Source organism: Gavialis gangeticus, unplaced genomic scaffold (genome assembly GCF_001723915.1).
Source record: "Gavialis gangeticus isolate Ggan-Ray unplaced genomic scaffold, GavGan_comp1, whole genome shotgun sequence".
Taxonomy (NCBI): domain Eukaryota; kingdom Metazoa; phylum Chordata; order Crocodylia; family Gavialidae; genus Gavialis; species Gavialis gangeticus.
In genome coordinates this window covers 27666873-27681078 of record NW_017729028.1, presented here as the reverse complement: position 1 = coordinate 27681078, position 14206 = coordinate 27666873, and the positions used below count along the sequence as shown (strand labels likewise).

Sequence of the window (14206 nt, the reverse complement as noted above, 5' to 3'; positions counted from 1 at the left end):
TATATATATATATATAACATTAGTGACCAATGCTCACAGTACTGAGATATTACAAACAATATAGTCTGATACTCCTATTGCAGCCAGGAAACCAAGAAACTAAAGAAAATACTTACTTTAAATGTCTGAAGAGGAAATATGGCCCTACTGACCTATAAAGCAGATACACTAAATAATAAACAATGTAGTACCTCCTTTTATACTCATAGCATATGTGTAAATAAGGGGGTAAAATAATAAATGTGTAGTAAGGCATGCCCCAATACATATATTTTAAGCAGTAAGAACATGAAAGGGTCATACTACAGGTCAGATTGGATCATTACCAGACAAGAAAATACATTTTTTCTCTACAAGGAACAGACTCTGGGGTTGGAACCATGTAAAATTAATCTCGGTTGCAATTAAAGCTGAACTGGTACTGCAAAACTCAGAAGCAAATCTTGAAATAAATCCACACAGTTCTGGGTATTCAGATACAGCACTGTAGTTCAGACTAAGATGCCAGCCACTCAGGGAATTTCAGAACTGAATTCTGACTTTCCTCCTAGAGGTTCTTAGGAAGCGGAAGTTTTTCTACAGAAATTTTGGATTTTTGGTGGGGGAAAAATTGACAAAAAATATTATCACAAAACTTTTGGTTGACCACAAAACTTCAATCCAGACATGGATTGTCTCATGAAAGCTGTCATTCATGTATATCCTACTTTGTTTTTTGGGTTCCTTAGATGGATTTTATTTCCATTAAGTACCAGTCTCCCATATTACTGAACTACTGTGGTACATCATGGCATTCCATGGCCTTTGGAATATGCATGGGAGTATCGGAGGGGAAGGAGTTTGCATGGAAAACCCAGCAAAAAGATGAGAATGAGAAGAACTGAAGTACCCAAAAAACTCCCCTCAGTTTTTATGGTGACATTTCCATATTATGTTATTCTAGTGTCAGAAAAAACAGTTCTGACAAAAGAAACTTTTGACTTATCTCACTCGCGACTGAAGCTCAGGGATGTTCAGATTCCACTTTCTGGTTTGGGCTCTTTCTGCTGTGCAAGGTGGAAGTTTAAGTGTTTTTAACATCAAAGGTTCTGGAAGTAGAGTGGGTAGCACTATCATCCAGGATATTTAAAATTACACAGGCCAAAGGACTAGAAAATATACTGCAGAAAGCAAGCCCGAATTGGCAGATGGATTAAACTAATAGGTCTTCTCTTTGTACATTAAAAAAACTGATGCTCCCCAAAAACAAAATGCTGTACTGCACACAGTGCTCTCACTGAGGACAGGATAAAAGACGTCAACCTATGTGCAACACAATTCTAAATGCAGCTGGGAGATGCTCAGAGACTATAGCAAAGAAGGCCAGACAAGAATCATTTAGAATATGGGACTAATCAGCAAGGCCAAGGATGGGAAGACAGATGGACTATGAAGGTAAGAGAGAATTCTCCACTCAAAGTCAAGTTACGCATAAAAGATGCTTCCCAGCTATTGCTGTAGCCTCTGAGCTTTAGAAGCCCCAAGAGCTACTTGCAATGCTACTTGTGTGGCAGATCAGGGCAGAAGGTGTGCAATGGGTGTGGGACTTCTTTAAGTCCCCAAAGAAGGTAAGAATTCCACCTCTCCATTTACCCTCCATGCTCAGAAGCATGTCCTGTCCCCTCCCCTTCCTATCCCCTTTCCTTCCATTTTTCCTTCCCCTGTCTGCCGCTACCACTGTCCCTGCTTTCCTGGGAGCAAGGGCAGCTCCTGTTCCACTCCAGCCAGACTGCACAGGGTCTAGGCTCAGCCCAAGACAGCAGCAACAGCAGCAGGTGGGCAGGTTCCCCCTCCCTGCCTCCTCATCCTGGGTGTTCCCCACTAGCTCAGAAGCAGATGTGGGGCAGGGGCATCCATGCACCCACCACCCCCATTACTGCTGTTGGCCCCATGCAAGCAAGCTGGAGTGGAACAGGATCTCCCCTCACCCCCAGAACAGCAGCACCTGCAAATGGAGAAGGGGAGGATAGGGGAGGTGACATGCCCCTCAGCAGGGAGGGGAAAGAGGGGAATTCCTACCTGCTTTAAAAAGTCCCCAGCTGCTACTCCCATGGCATGGTCTGCCTGCCCCAGTGGTTGCCGGGAGGAAGCTGGAAGCAGGCAGTGCATCCACCCTTGCAGCGCCGGTCACTGCTCCCACACCCTGTTTGTAAAATCCTGGTGCTGGATATTGGAGCTACCTCACAGACTGGGGGAGGTAGTTATTCAGGCCTGAGGGCCACATAGGGAGTTTTGATGAGCTGTCACGGGCTGGGTCAGCATCTTCCCCCCCCACCCCCAAAACAACTCACCAAAACTCCCAGCAGGGCTGTGGGCAGGCAGGGAGCAGCGTTCAAGAGCAGGACAGGCAGGTGAGGCCGAGATCATGGGCAATGGGGAAGTTTCAGCCAGAAGGCTCCTGCTCCAGTGCACGAGTCTCTGGCTCTAGCTATTGGCCGCCTTCCACCCACTCCACCCACCCAGCACAATAAGTACCCAACTGCGGGTGGGTGGAGTGGGTGGAAGGCAGCCAGGAGCTGGAACTGGAGCTAGTGCTGGAGCTGGAGCCCTGTGCACTGAAGCTTTCCCCTGACCCACCCAGAGCAGCACAGAAGGAAGACCCACAGCTGGAGGTGAGGGGAGCACAGCAGCACCCAGCCAGCTGCAGCCACATCAGGAACAGCCCCACCAGAAGCTGCTTGTGAAGGCCAGGACTGGACCAGCAGGCACAGGTAGGAGCACAGAGCAGGCTGCCTCAGCGGGAACTGGCGGGGCCCGACCCCATGCAGAGCACTGTGGGGGCAGCTGTGAACCAGATCCAATCAGTTGGCAGACCAGATCCAGCATGCAGGCTGTATTTTGCTCACCCCTGTTGTAGATCAACAGCTATGCAGGTGTACTGGCTCTAGGAATCCAGAGGTTCACAAGCCATCTTCATCAACCCTATGCACACAATGGGATGGCAGCGGGGAATGGGATTTCACTGCCTTTGCTGAATGGTGTGCAGAGTGTGGACAGCCTTCTTGTGAGAAAGCAACAGAGGATTTATAAGGCCCCCAAGCACCTGAAGCTAAGCCTTACGTCTTATTTGAAAGATGGTACTTTCAGTATAAAACCCTTAATGTCATACTGGCACTGGTTCAGTACTGACTCAGAAGGCTGAGTGCCAATATTGAATTGCTTACACCATTTCCTGCAGCACTGGGGTTTTCCTTGGAGGACTCCCATCCAGTTGCTAACCAGTGCCAAAGCTTTTCATTTTTATGAGTTCCCAGGCCATGGCTTTCCTGGGAGCTGTTCTATGTAAATAACCATCATACAGAGCCAACCTGATTGAGCTCATAAGATAATGTGCCTAAGGAATATTGTACAGTTTGTGTAACACACTTAAAAAGTGTGCACAGGCAGTAGGGCGAGAACAGCCTGCTACTGCTGACAACTCATGGAGTTACTTATTTAGCTGACGTACCTATCTGTGCTTCAGTGGGGTCATTACCGTTTACTGTACTATGCAGGAAGGAGATAACAGAAGAGATGGTCAGAGAGCTTTTGTTGGGTTTGAATGAATTCAAGTCAGCAGGGCCGGATGAACTGTATCCCAGTGTCCTGAAGGATCTGGCAGAGGAGACCTTGGAGCCTTTGGAAATGATCTTTATGAAGTCATGGGAGATCGGCCAGGTACCAGAGGACTGGAAAAGGGCCAATGTAGTGCAAGGAGGCAGCAAAGAGGAGGACCTAGGGAGCTACAGAGTCACCTCAATACCTGGGAAGTTACTGGAGCATAACCTAAGGAAGGCTATTTGCAAGCATCTAGAGAAGGAAAGGCTGATCACAAGCAGCAAACACGGACTGATGAAAAATAAATCCTGTCAAACAAACCTGATCTCCTTCTTTGACTCCTTCTGCATGCTTAGGGGCAACCAACACGGGTTCATCAGTGGCAGGTCCTGTCAGACCAACCTGGTGGCCTTTTACGATCAGATCACCAGATCATTAGATGCAGGGCTAGCAGTAGACATAGTCTTCCTGGACTTCCGGAAGGCTTTTGACACTGTCTCTCACCCCGTTCTCATTAAGAAACTGGGGGGCTGTGGCGTAGACACCCACACAGTCAAATGGGTCGCCAACTGGCTGGAGGGCCACACCCAGAGAGTGGTGGTGGATGGGTCATTCTCAACCTGGAGGGATGTGGGCAGTGGGGTTCCGCAGGGCTCGGTCCTTGGGCCTGCACTGTTCAACATCTTCATCAGTGACTTGGACGAGGGGGTAAAAAGCACCCTGTTCAAATTTGCTGATGACACTAAGATGTGGGGGGATGTGGGCACACTAGAAGGAAGCAACAGGCTACAATCAGACCTAGACAGGTTACAAGGGTGGGCGGATGAGAATAGGATGGGTTTCAACACAGACAAGTGCAAGGTGATGCACCTGGGGAGGAACAACCAGCACCATACCTACAGGTTAGGGAACTCCCCTCTTGTCAGCACGGAGGCGGAAAAGGATCTTGGAGTCATCATTGACTCCAAGATGAACATGGGCCGGCAGTGTGGGGATGCAGTCAGGAAGGCCAACCGCACCTTGTCATGCATCCACAGATGCATCTCGAGCAGGTCCAAAGAGGTGATCCTCCCCCTCTATGCGGCACTGGTCAGGCCGCAGTTGGAGTACTGTGTCCAGTTCTGGGCGCCGCACTTCAAGAGGGATGTGGACAGCATGGAGAGGGTCCAGAGGAGGGCCACTCGCATGATCAGGGGACAGCAGGGCAGGCCCTATGAGGAGAGGCTACGGGACCTGAACCTGTTCAGCCTCCAAAAGAGAAGGCTGAGGGGGGATCTTGTGGCCTGTTATAAACTAGTCAGGGGGGATCAGCAGGCATTGGGGGAGTCCCTGTTCCCCCGAGCACCGCCAGGAGTGACCAGGAATAATAGTCACAAGCTGGCAGAGGGTAGGTTTAGGTTAGACATCAGGAGGCGCTACTTCACGGTCAGGGCAGCTAGGGTCTGGAACCAGCTTCCAAGGGAGGTGGTGGAGGCGCCTACCCTGGGGGTTTTTAAGAGGAGGCTGGATGTACACCTTGCTGGGGTCGTTTGACCCCAGTACTCCTTCCTGCCATGGCAGGGGGTCGGACTAGATGATCTGCTAAGGTCCCTTCCAACCCTAGAAACTATGAAACTATGAAACTATGACAAAGGAACTATCTGGGTAGATGAGGGAATGCTGTGGATATCATATATCTGGATTTCAGCAAGGCTTTTGACATGCTCCCTCACAACTGATTGCCTTGGGAAGTTATGGACTCTCCATCACTAGAGGTGTTCAAGAAGAGGTTGGACAGCCACTGCTTGGGAATAATCTAGGTGTAGCGATGCCTATGTTCTACTATGGGTATTTCCCTTGCTTCTGGGCTTTGCTGGTTGCCCCTCTCCTCCCCCATCCCCTTTTCAGCTACATATGTGAAGGTATTTTAAGGCTTCCTCAGAGTCACTGCGTGTTGGCTTCAGCCAAGGCTGGAGACTTTGACTGGGGTGTTCCAATTCTCCTGCTGGGACCAGAGCCAGAGGTTCCTGACTAGAGGGTCTTGGCCCTCTGTACAGAGTCAAACTGATTGCCATATTTGGAGTCAGAAAGGAATTTTACCCCATGGCCAGATTGGTATGAACGGAGGGGGTAGGGTGGGAGGGGGTATTGCTTTCCCCTGTAGCAGGGGACATGGCCCTCTACCCAGGATCGCTTGAGCACATATTGACAACAGGACCCAGGATCGCTTGAGCATATAGAAGCAGGACATTGGCTGCCGTGGTTCTCCTGCTTTACCTATGGCAGTCAGGTTATGGTGTTAGGTCTGTGTTGTGTCAGGGTTGAGGATAGTCTTATATGGAGTTTAGATTATGGATTGCATAAGATGGTTTGGATAGGGATGATCCTGCCACAAGCAGGGAGTTGGACTGGATGACCTCTGGAGGTCCCTTGCGGCGCTAGCTCTCTGTGACTATGAAGTTCCAAGTGCTGTTCCTTTTGCTGGTAATTTCAAGAGCTATTTGAGTAGTTTTGAAAATCTTTCCTTGTAGGTCTGTTACAAATCTATTTCATTCTTGTGAAGATCCAAATCTGAAATTCTAATTAGCATCAATTATTACAACGCTCTCAGTTCCTGCTCATTAAATTTATATGAGCTGTAAATATGCAGCGGCACATATTTGTGGTCATTGTAAACATGCTCAAATGGGAGCCAACAATTCTTACACAGAGAAAAGCAGTCTAATAATCTGCAGGGATGAATTGCCTCAGATGAATGTTGTGCTCTAAAAGCTTAAAGAACAGCAGCCTCTTTTGGTACCTTATGTAAGCTCTTTAGTAAGTCTGCATGACTTAAAATCAACTGATTTCTTTTGTTGGCTAAAGAGTAGAGATTTAATTATTTGCTAACACAGTGGGAAAGAACTGAAAATCCACCATGCTGCATGTCTGTGAAGAAAGGAACTCTCTGTTGAGTTCAGTGGGTGCCCTGAAATCACCTCGGGTGTTTTACTATGACACAAAAGTCACTTTACAAGTGAAGTTCTGTTTAATGCCCTCTTGAAGAAATATCTTTTTAATCCTCTTAAATCTATATAAATAACGCTCCTTTATGTTTTTGATATGCTGGGTTTGCAGGCCAGTCATGAAAATGTTATCTTCTACTTATCTGTACAATGGGCAGTTGTTCTAAGTTCACACTGCCCAAGTGGGCTTTTTGAAGGGGATAAAATGACCAGAGATTGCCAACAAGGTTGCTAAATAGTGTTAAGCTGAGTCCCATTCTATTATCTTCACTCACATGAACTAGTATCTAATGCCACTGAAACTAGCAGGACCACACCACGATAAGTACTGCTAGATGTAACTGTGGAAGAAATGGGCAATTGAGGACAGATTTTATGACACAGACTCTTTTGCACTTGGAGATGATCTGAGACTTAAATTCATTAACTTGGGCTAAATACGGACCTTCAAAAAGCCCAAGACAGAAGTGCTCAGGTGTTGTGCTTTACTCAAAACACCCTAGATGAGTGCGGAGCAAACACAACTCATGTTTGCCCTTGTGGTGGGAGGGAGGGGGACTGAAGTGGCCTGCACTGACTGAGGCCAGCAGGCTGGGGGTGCTCCCGCAAGGCCCCTCTCCCCAGCCCTGACCCCCCACCAGCTGTCAGCAGTGGCTGGGAGAGAGAGGGAGGGGGAACTGAGCCCCCTCCCCCCCTACCATGCAGCTTCTCCCAATTTGCTGGCTCAGGTCTTGGTGGGGGTCAGACCAGGCCCACATGGCAAGGGGGCTTTCTTCCCCCCTACACCCAGGGCTACTGACAGCTACAGCTCAGAGTCACATGTGGCTTTTTGCTGCATCAGGAACTGGGGTTGGGGGAGATGGGGGAATGGAGCCCTACTGCCATGTGGACCTGGCCTGTCCCCCCCTCCCCCAAACACCGAGCCAGCAAGCTAGGGGGAGCCCATGCAGAAGGCAGGCTCCACTCCCTCAGCCCCCCAACCTGAGCCTCCTGACAGCTGCATGCTGTCTATCTTCCTGGGATCCTATAACCCCTGCTGACTTCCTGCCCTTTGGGCAGGGGGCTGGACTCATGATCTTCTGAGGGCCCTTCCAGCTCTAATGTCTATGAATCTATGAATCTAAGGTGGGTCCATGCAGCAGGGGCACTCCTTTCCCTCCCCGCCCTGCCCGCCACCAGTTTCTGGCACAGCAAAAAGCTGAGCAGGGTTCTGAGCTGCAGCTGTTAGAAGGCTGGCATAGGTGGGGTGGAAAGGGGTGAATGGAGCCCCCCTGCTGCACAGGCCCAGTCCAGCACCCCCAAGATCCAAGCCAGCAAGCAAGGGGGAGCCCTGCACAGCAGGGAGGCTCCATTTCCTACCCCTCTCCCTGCCTGCCTGGCTGCACAGGGAGGAGATGGAGCCTTTTTTGTCTTCTCTCTGCAAGAGACCAGGGCAGGGGCTCTCTCAGAGTTGCCAAGCACCAACTAAGGCTAGCAAGCTGCTCCGCAATGGACCCCTGGGATGCCAGCAAAATGAAACCTACCTCGACGGGATCTAGTTCAGGTGTGTAATAAAGCACTCTAATCTAAAGCACTTTAGTCTCATAGCACATCCATTCAGGGTTCACTTAAAGCAGGATCCACCATTTTCAAAGCACTCTATGTGCTGTGAACATCTGTTCAGCTATGGCTGTAGAGAGCTTTCTGCGTGCTTACTGCACAATACGTATAATGCCTGTACCTAGCCTTAATTGTTAAAGCCATCACATTTTTCTTAAAAATCTATACACATTTTCCATCAGCTATATTTTTTTCTTTAATAGCCTCTTTTATCTGAAAATCTCAAAGCACTTTGCAAAACATTATTTAGGTTTATCCCCATTTCTCTTAAATTTCAAAAGCAGGAAGTGAGACACTTGTCCAAGGGCAAGTAGTAAGATGGTAACAATAATATATAATAGATCATTCTGTTAATGTAGGAAATGATCTATAGTATAAATGATCTATTGCAAATGTCCAGGAGTGAAAATTGTGCTGGCTTTATCAGAGAATTGTGTTTGCAAATTATGCCTCAAGGATGTCATAAGTTCACGTTCCATACTGAAGAATCAAGCCACTTTTTGCAATTATGATTCACTGAAGTAAACAGAAAAGACTCAAGATAGACTGTCATAGGGTCTCAGCTACCACTAAGATCATTACAGAAATAAAAGATTTTCATCATTCCAAGTTATGGCAATGTAAAGATATGGTGACTTTTACTAAAGAAACACAGAGACATTGGCAATAACTGCTACATGAATAGACATTACACCTAAAGTACAAGATATCTTGGAAACAGGCTTTGTAAAACATTTAAGTTCTTTACAGTTAGGCAAGTTTTGGCTTGCTATAATTTAGAACTTAATTATAATGTCTGCTTTGATACCATTTCTTATTAATGCTAGCTTTAATTGCAATTTTCACTGTCCTATTCCAATACCATCTCCACGGGTTCTTGAGACAAAGAATTTTGATTAAATTCCTTGCCTAGGGCCTAATTCTACCCCCCACCCATTCCCCGATACACATGTACATTTCAAACAGAAGCCAATGAGTGTTTGTATGTACTGCTGAGGGTAAGATGGGATTAATACAATACTTTTTGCCTTTGCGTTGGTACAAAATACTTCTAACTTGAATGAACGTACATCTAGCCCTGGAAATGTCAAGGCATAAAGGCCAGATTCTCAACTAGTGGGACTGGGGCAAGTACAGAGCATTCAAGAGAGATCCTTTGGATGAATATGTCTCTTTGAGAATATAGCCAAATATCTATAGATTACTGACCACTATTATGGCAGCGTCTTTTTAGGGGCAGGTTGATTTGAGCCCAGAGAAAATACATAGAAAACTGTTCTCTTTGCGGCAGAGCTACACAGTCACGTTCCATGGAAATCTGTGTTGTGTTAAATGGAAATTATTTGTCTTTTGCAACATGATAAATCAAGCATATTCAAATAAACTACTGATCCTCTGCCCATGATGCAGCAGATTTTTGTTACAAAAACATTAAAAGGATCTGACAGCTTTTGGGAACATTTTCAAGTCACCACAATGGCAACCATAGCCCTCATCACTGCGACCCTTTTGTCAGAACTAAAGAATACAAAGTATATTTGGTAACGTGGAAACCAGGAAATATGAAGGGGAAAGAAAAAGAGAGTGACAGACATTATCATTAATATTGTTTAAATAAAGCCTCAGGTGCTAAACTGGAGTAAACTTGTCTAGCTCCACTGAAGTCAATGGAGCGCTATTGATTTACTCCATTTAGGATCCAATCCTAAGAATTTCTAAAAGAGACTGATTAACTTCCCACTACCAGGGGGATTTATATCGACATTGCTTGGTCGTGTAACTGCCACAGAAATACACAGGATAGCTGGTTTCACAACATGCAAAATCAAAAGAAAGACTGTCAAACAGTTCATTAATAATGTCAGGGTCTGAGGTTGGAGAGATACATGCCCTGATTCTTCATTGTGCTACACGTTTTGCATTTAACTTCACTGCCTGTTGTAGTAGAGTGAGCTGTACAATCTTAAACACTACATTTAGTAAACTTAATAGGAAGTGCCCATAGGTATTGTAGTTCGAACTGCTTGTAGGGAGCCACACCTTCAGAAGATTCATCAGAATAGTATCAACAATGAAACAAAGACTTAAAGAGGGGCAGGGGAAGAAAAAAAATAAAATAATCCAATTTGAAATGACCAGTGACTTCTAAAATACAAAACACTTTGGACAGAACATACAGAACATGCTTACCTGTGTAGTGCACCACGCATGTCTGACCCTTCTTTGGAAATGTCCTCCCTGTTGAAAATATAAAATCTAATTAAAAAAACCCTTTGGTAGTATGCCTGCTCATGATCAGCTTTTAGAATGAATGGGATGAAGAGACTAGGTTGGGGACTAAATCCAGGATTGGTTTAGGTCTGACTGACATTTTATCCAAACGGCCAATATCCAGAAGGGCAATAGGTAACTATGGCTTAGGAGAGAGAGTTCCCATTATGATCCATGTTTAGTTTTGGGAATAATACTAGCGTGACGGGCTAGCTGACAGTGACCTGGCCCAGGGGTTTTGAAAGGGCAAAAGATGATTGGAGGACTTGGGATTCCCTTTCCTCACCAGTCAGGCCCCAGAGACTCACCCCCACCCTTGTCCCGACTGGCCCCTAGTGTCACCTGGAGGGGGATAAAAGGGGCAGCATGGGCTGACTCAGGGGAGAGACCAGCGAAGGACAACAAGGAAGGAGCTTCACAGAGCTGGCAAGAGCTGAGCCAGCGGGGTAGAAGCAGTGCCCTGGAAGAGCCTAAAAGAGCAGGAACTGCAGGCAGCAGTGGGACCCTCAGCAGCGCAGCGTGTGGCCAGCAGGAGAGGCTCCCCACTGGGCTCCAGGATCCCCTAGGAGAGGTTGCAGCCAGCAGGACAGGCTCCCCCCGCTCCAGGAAGGATCTGAGCATCGGCCTGAGAGGTTCCCAGCTCTGCCTCCAGCTCCTCCAATTTGGGGGTCGGACTAGATGATGGGGGTCGGACTAGATGATCTGCTCAGGTCCCTTCCGACCCTAGAAACTAGAAACTAGAAACTATGAATCAGAGGCCAGGCAGCGCGACGTGAGGCCGGGGCTCCAGGAAGGTCAAGACCCCTAGCCAGCTGGTGCAGTGTCACCAGTGGTGGCTGTGTGGCAGTGTTTCTACCCTCCACATGGGAGATCTTGGTTCAAATCCCAGCTGTGATGACCTGGGGTGAGTGAGCTAATAAAAAGTGAATCTTCTTGCAGTGTAAAGGGGCCATTGTGTTTTCTCCCCCTCCAGGTACCAAGGCCCTGTATTTCCTTGTCATTTGACATTTTGCATTTTGTGCCTTTTTATATTTCACCAACCCGTATTGTTTGTTCTGCTGTTTGTGTTTGATATTTTGTTAACCCTGTTTTTTGTCAATGATTGTAAGTGTCTAACCTTTGTTGAATCCTGCCCCCTTGGGGCATTGTAGTGTCTACTATACCCTCTGAGTTATGCCTGTTATGTTCCCAGTATTAAAAGGTATACGGTTAAGTCCCCATTGGTGGTCTGGCTCTGCTCTGTAGGGGAAGGAGAGTCCCTACACCTCCCACAGTGCTTGTGCACCTGCTTTGATCCCTTCAGTTGGAGAGGGGGTACCTCTTGGAGTACCGCCCGGGTTACACTAATATTTTCTCATAATAATATTGCCTTTTCCTTTCATACAAGTATAACATATTTTATACTAACTGTAACATTAGATGTTCCCCATCAATGGACTATATCCTGTTGTTGCAAGGGAATTCTCTAAAAGCATAATGGATAGATCATGATCTTAAATTTCTCTGAGCCATTTTGCTGGCACTCACAAACAAAATCAAACTCTGGGATAGTGGTAAAGTTCACTGTTAGTATTCATAATTCAAATGCCACATATTTAACATCACTTTTATGAGAACACATGCAATTGGTAAATGGGAAAGCTTCCCAAAAATCCTTTATCATGCAATATAAATGCATTTTTTAAATTGGCAGCCTTGAGGCAGTATGCCACTGATATCCTGAAAGGAGCTCTTGGAAGCCCCTCTGTAACAATGGTTATTGTCCCTTGTTCTGACACTAGGCATAAGAGAGTGTTTGAATGAAGCACTTGCCATTGCTGAGAGTTACTCATCCACCCTAGGTTCTGCCACCAGGCTTGGACAGGCATATAAAGGTGCAGGGACATTTTCCAGGACACGTCCAAAACTTTCAAAGTAGCAGCAGATTAAAACAGATACCACTGATTTGCAGAACTGATTGGGCAGGCACAGGACCCAGGCTCAGCAGAACTGATCTGCAGTATATGAGATGGGATGTACTAGTGGAGAAACAACCGAGACAGGAGCTTCAGAAGTTGGATATTAAGGCAGGATCCTGCGCCAACCTCCATGATGGCCTTCTGTTGTCTCTTCTGTCTGAGTTTCGTGTGCTAACATGGCATGCTTTATTATCAGGTATGATCTGAGATGCACAGTTGTACAGCAGAAACAAACAGTAGGAGGAGGGCAGAAGAGACAGTAGGCAAGTCAACCAAAGATTCCTAACATATAGCCATAAATAGTGAAGAGGTTTCCAAACCTTTTACAAACTGCCTACTCTGTTTAGACTGGGAAATGGCAGCAACTGCTTCTTACAATATATTTGTTCAATGCCTAGAACAATGGGGCTGTGATCTTGGTAGCCATAGCTAATGCTACTGCCACCCACAACAGGCCCCAGGGAAAGGATATGCTATTAGATTCAGAACTAAATCAGAAGGAATACGGCATCAGTCATCTCTGACCCAAATTCCACATTAGTAAAAGTAGGTGTTATGCTAATAAATTCAATGGACCTGTATCAGTTTGCATGACGGCTGAATTACTGTTGAGTAGATCTGGGGCAACAGTACATACTAACTGTGGTTTGATGACACTGTTCAAATCAAGCAGTTTAGATGAAGATTTACAAACCAAAGAAAAGATATTTATAACTTTAATTTGAACAGCATCTTCCATAGTTAGCACATCTCTGCACAGGTAAATAATACAATTCCAAGACTAAATTCCATCCTCAGCGCCACTTACAATAGCTGCCCTTCTTCCATGTATGGAGATCCCCCAAATTTAGGGCAAGTGGGAGCATCATTTGGCCCTCAAAGCTAAACAATGACAGCAGAAGAAGAAAATCAAGCGTAGAAAAGAGCTCAAGCCAAGAAAGGTAACCCAAGGATGAAGCTGGCCCCTTCATATGGCTGTATATTAGCAATGGTATTTATCATCAGAGGTAGTATGGGGATGCCACATGCCCAGAGCAGAGCAGCCATTACTTGGTCGTGAAAAAGTGACCTCATAAACGAAGATTAACGTTCTGTCTAAACCTGAGCTGCCCATTGCAAACCTGGGAGAAATGGCCAGGCCTGTCAAAATGCTGCTGCTGTGCCAAACATTGATGCCGTACCTGGCCAAGGGTTCATGAAAAGCTTTGGAAACACATTTAGGAAACTCTGGGAGCCTGCATGTGAAAGGCTCACTTCGGTCACTGCTACTCGCACTACTCTGCAGTCGTGTCTCACGTTCATTCCCAGGCTCTCTCCACGGGAGTCAACTGTAACGTGGAAAAGTGTAACGTGGAAACAGGAGTGGTGTCAGCAGACAAGCGCCCTAAAAGCTGTCTTGCTGCTTCTGCCCCAAGCACGCCTCCACCAGGATGGGCTTGGGAAGCAGCCGGCACTGGCCACTGCCTGGGGGCTCCCGCGCCTCAGGCAGAGAAGCGCACTGCACTGGCATTTGCTCTCGTTACCCCTTGTACATGACTTCACCACACTTGGATTTATGCAGCTGTCAGCAAATGCCATTGAGACAGCCCGGCCCGCTGGCAAGGCAAGGGGCAGCCACCCGCTGGCACCCACAGACCCTGCCGCAGCCGCAGCCAGGGATGCGCCCACCCACCTGTCTCCCCTGCAGCCCCCGGCTGCTGCGGCTCCCCTCTCACCAGCGAATGCCCCCCCTGCCCCCGGGGCAGCTCCCAGCCCCTCGGCTCCCACGTCCTGCCCCTGCCCCTGCACGGTACCGTCTCCCGGGGAGATGGTCTCCAC

The 14206-nt window shown here is 47.2% G+C and overlaps 1 protein-coding gene across 1 annotated transcript in view; it reads right to left on the bottom strand.

The window, feature by feature from the left end:
• FKBP1B (FK506 binding protein 1B) overlaps window positions 1–14206 on the bottom strand; it is a 79560-nt gene that overhangs the window by 61835 nt on the left and 3519 nt on the right. The window contains exons 2-3 of the mRNA XM_019520679.1: window positions 14182–14200; window positions 10350–10397 (exon numbers count right to left, since the gene is read on the bottom strand). Of these exons, the coding sequence (XP_019376224.1) occupies window positions 10350–10397; window positions 14182–14200 (67 nt within the window). The remainder of the gene's footprint in view (window positions 1–10349; window positions 10398–14181; window positions 14201–14206) is intronic.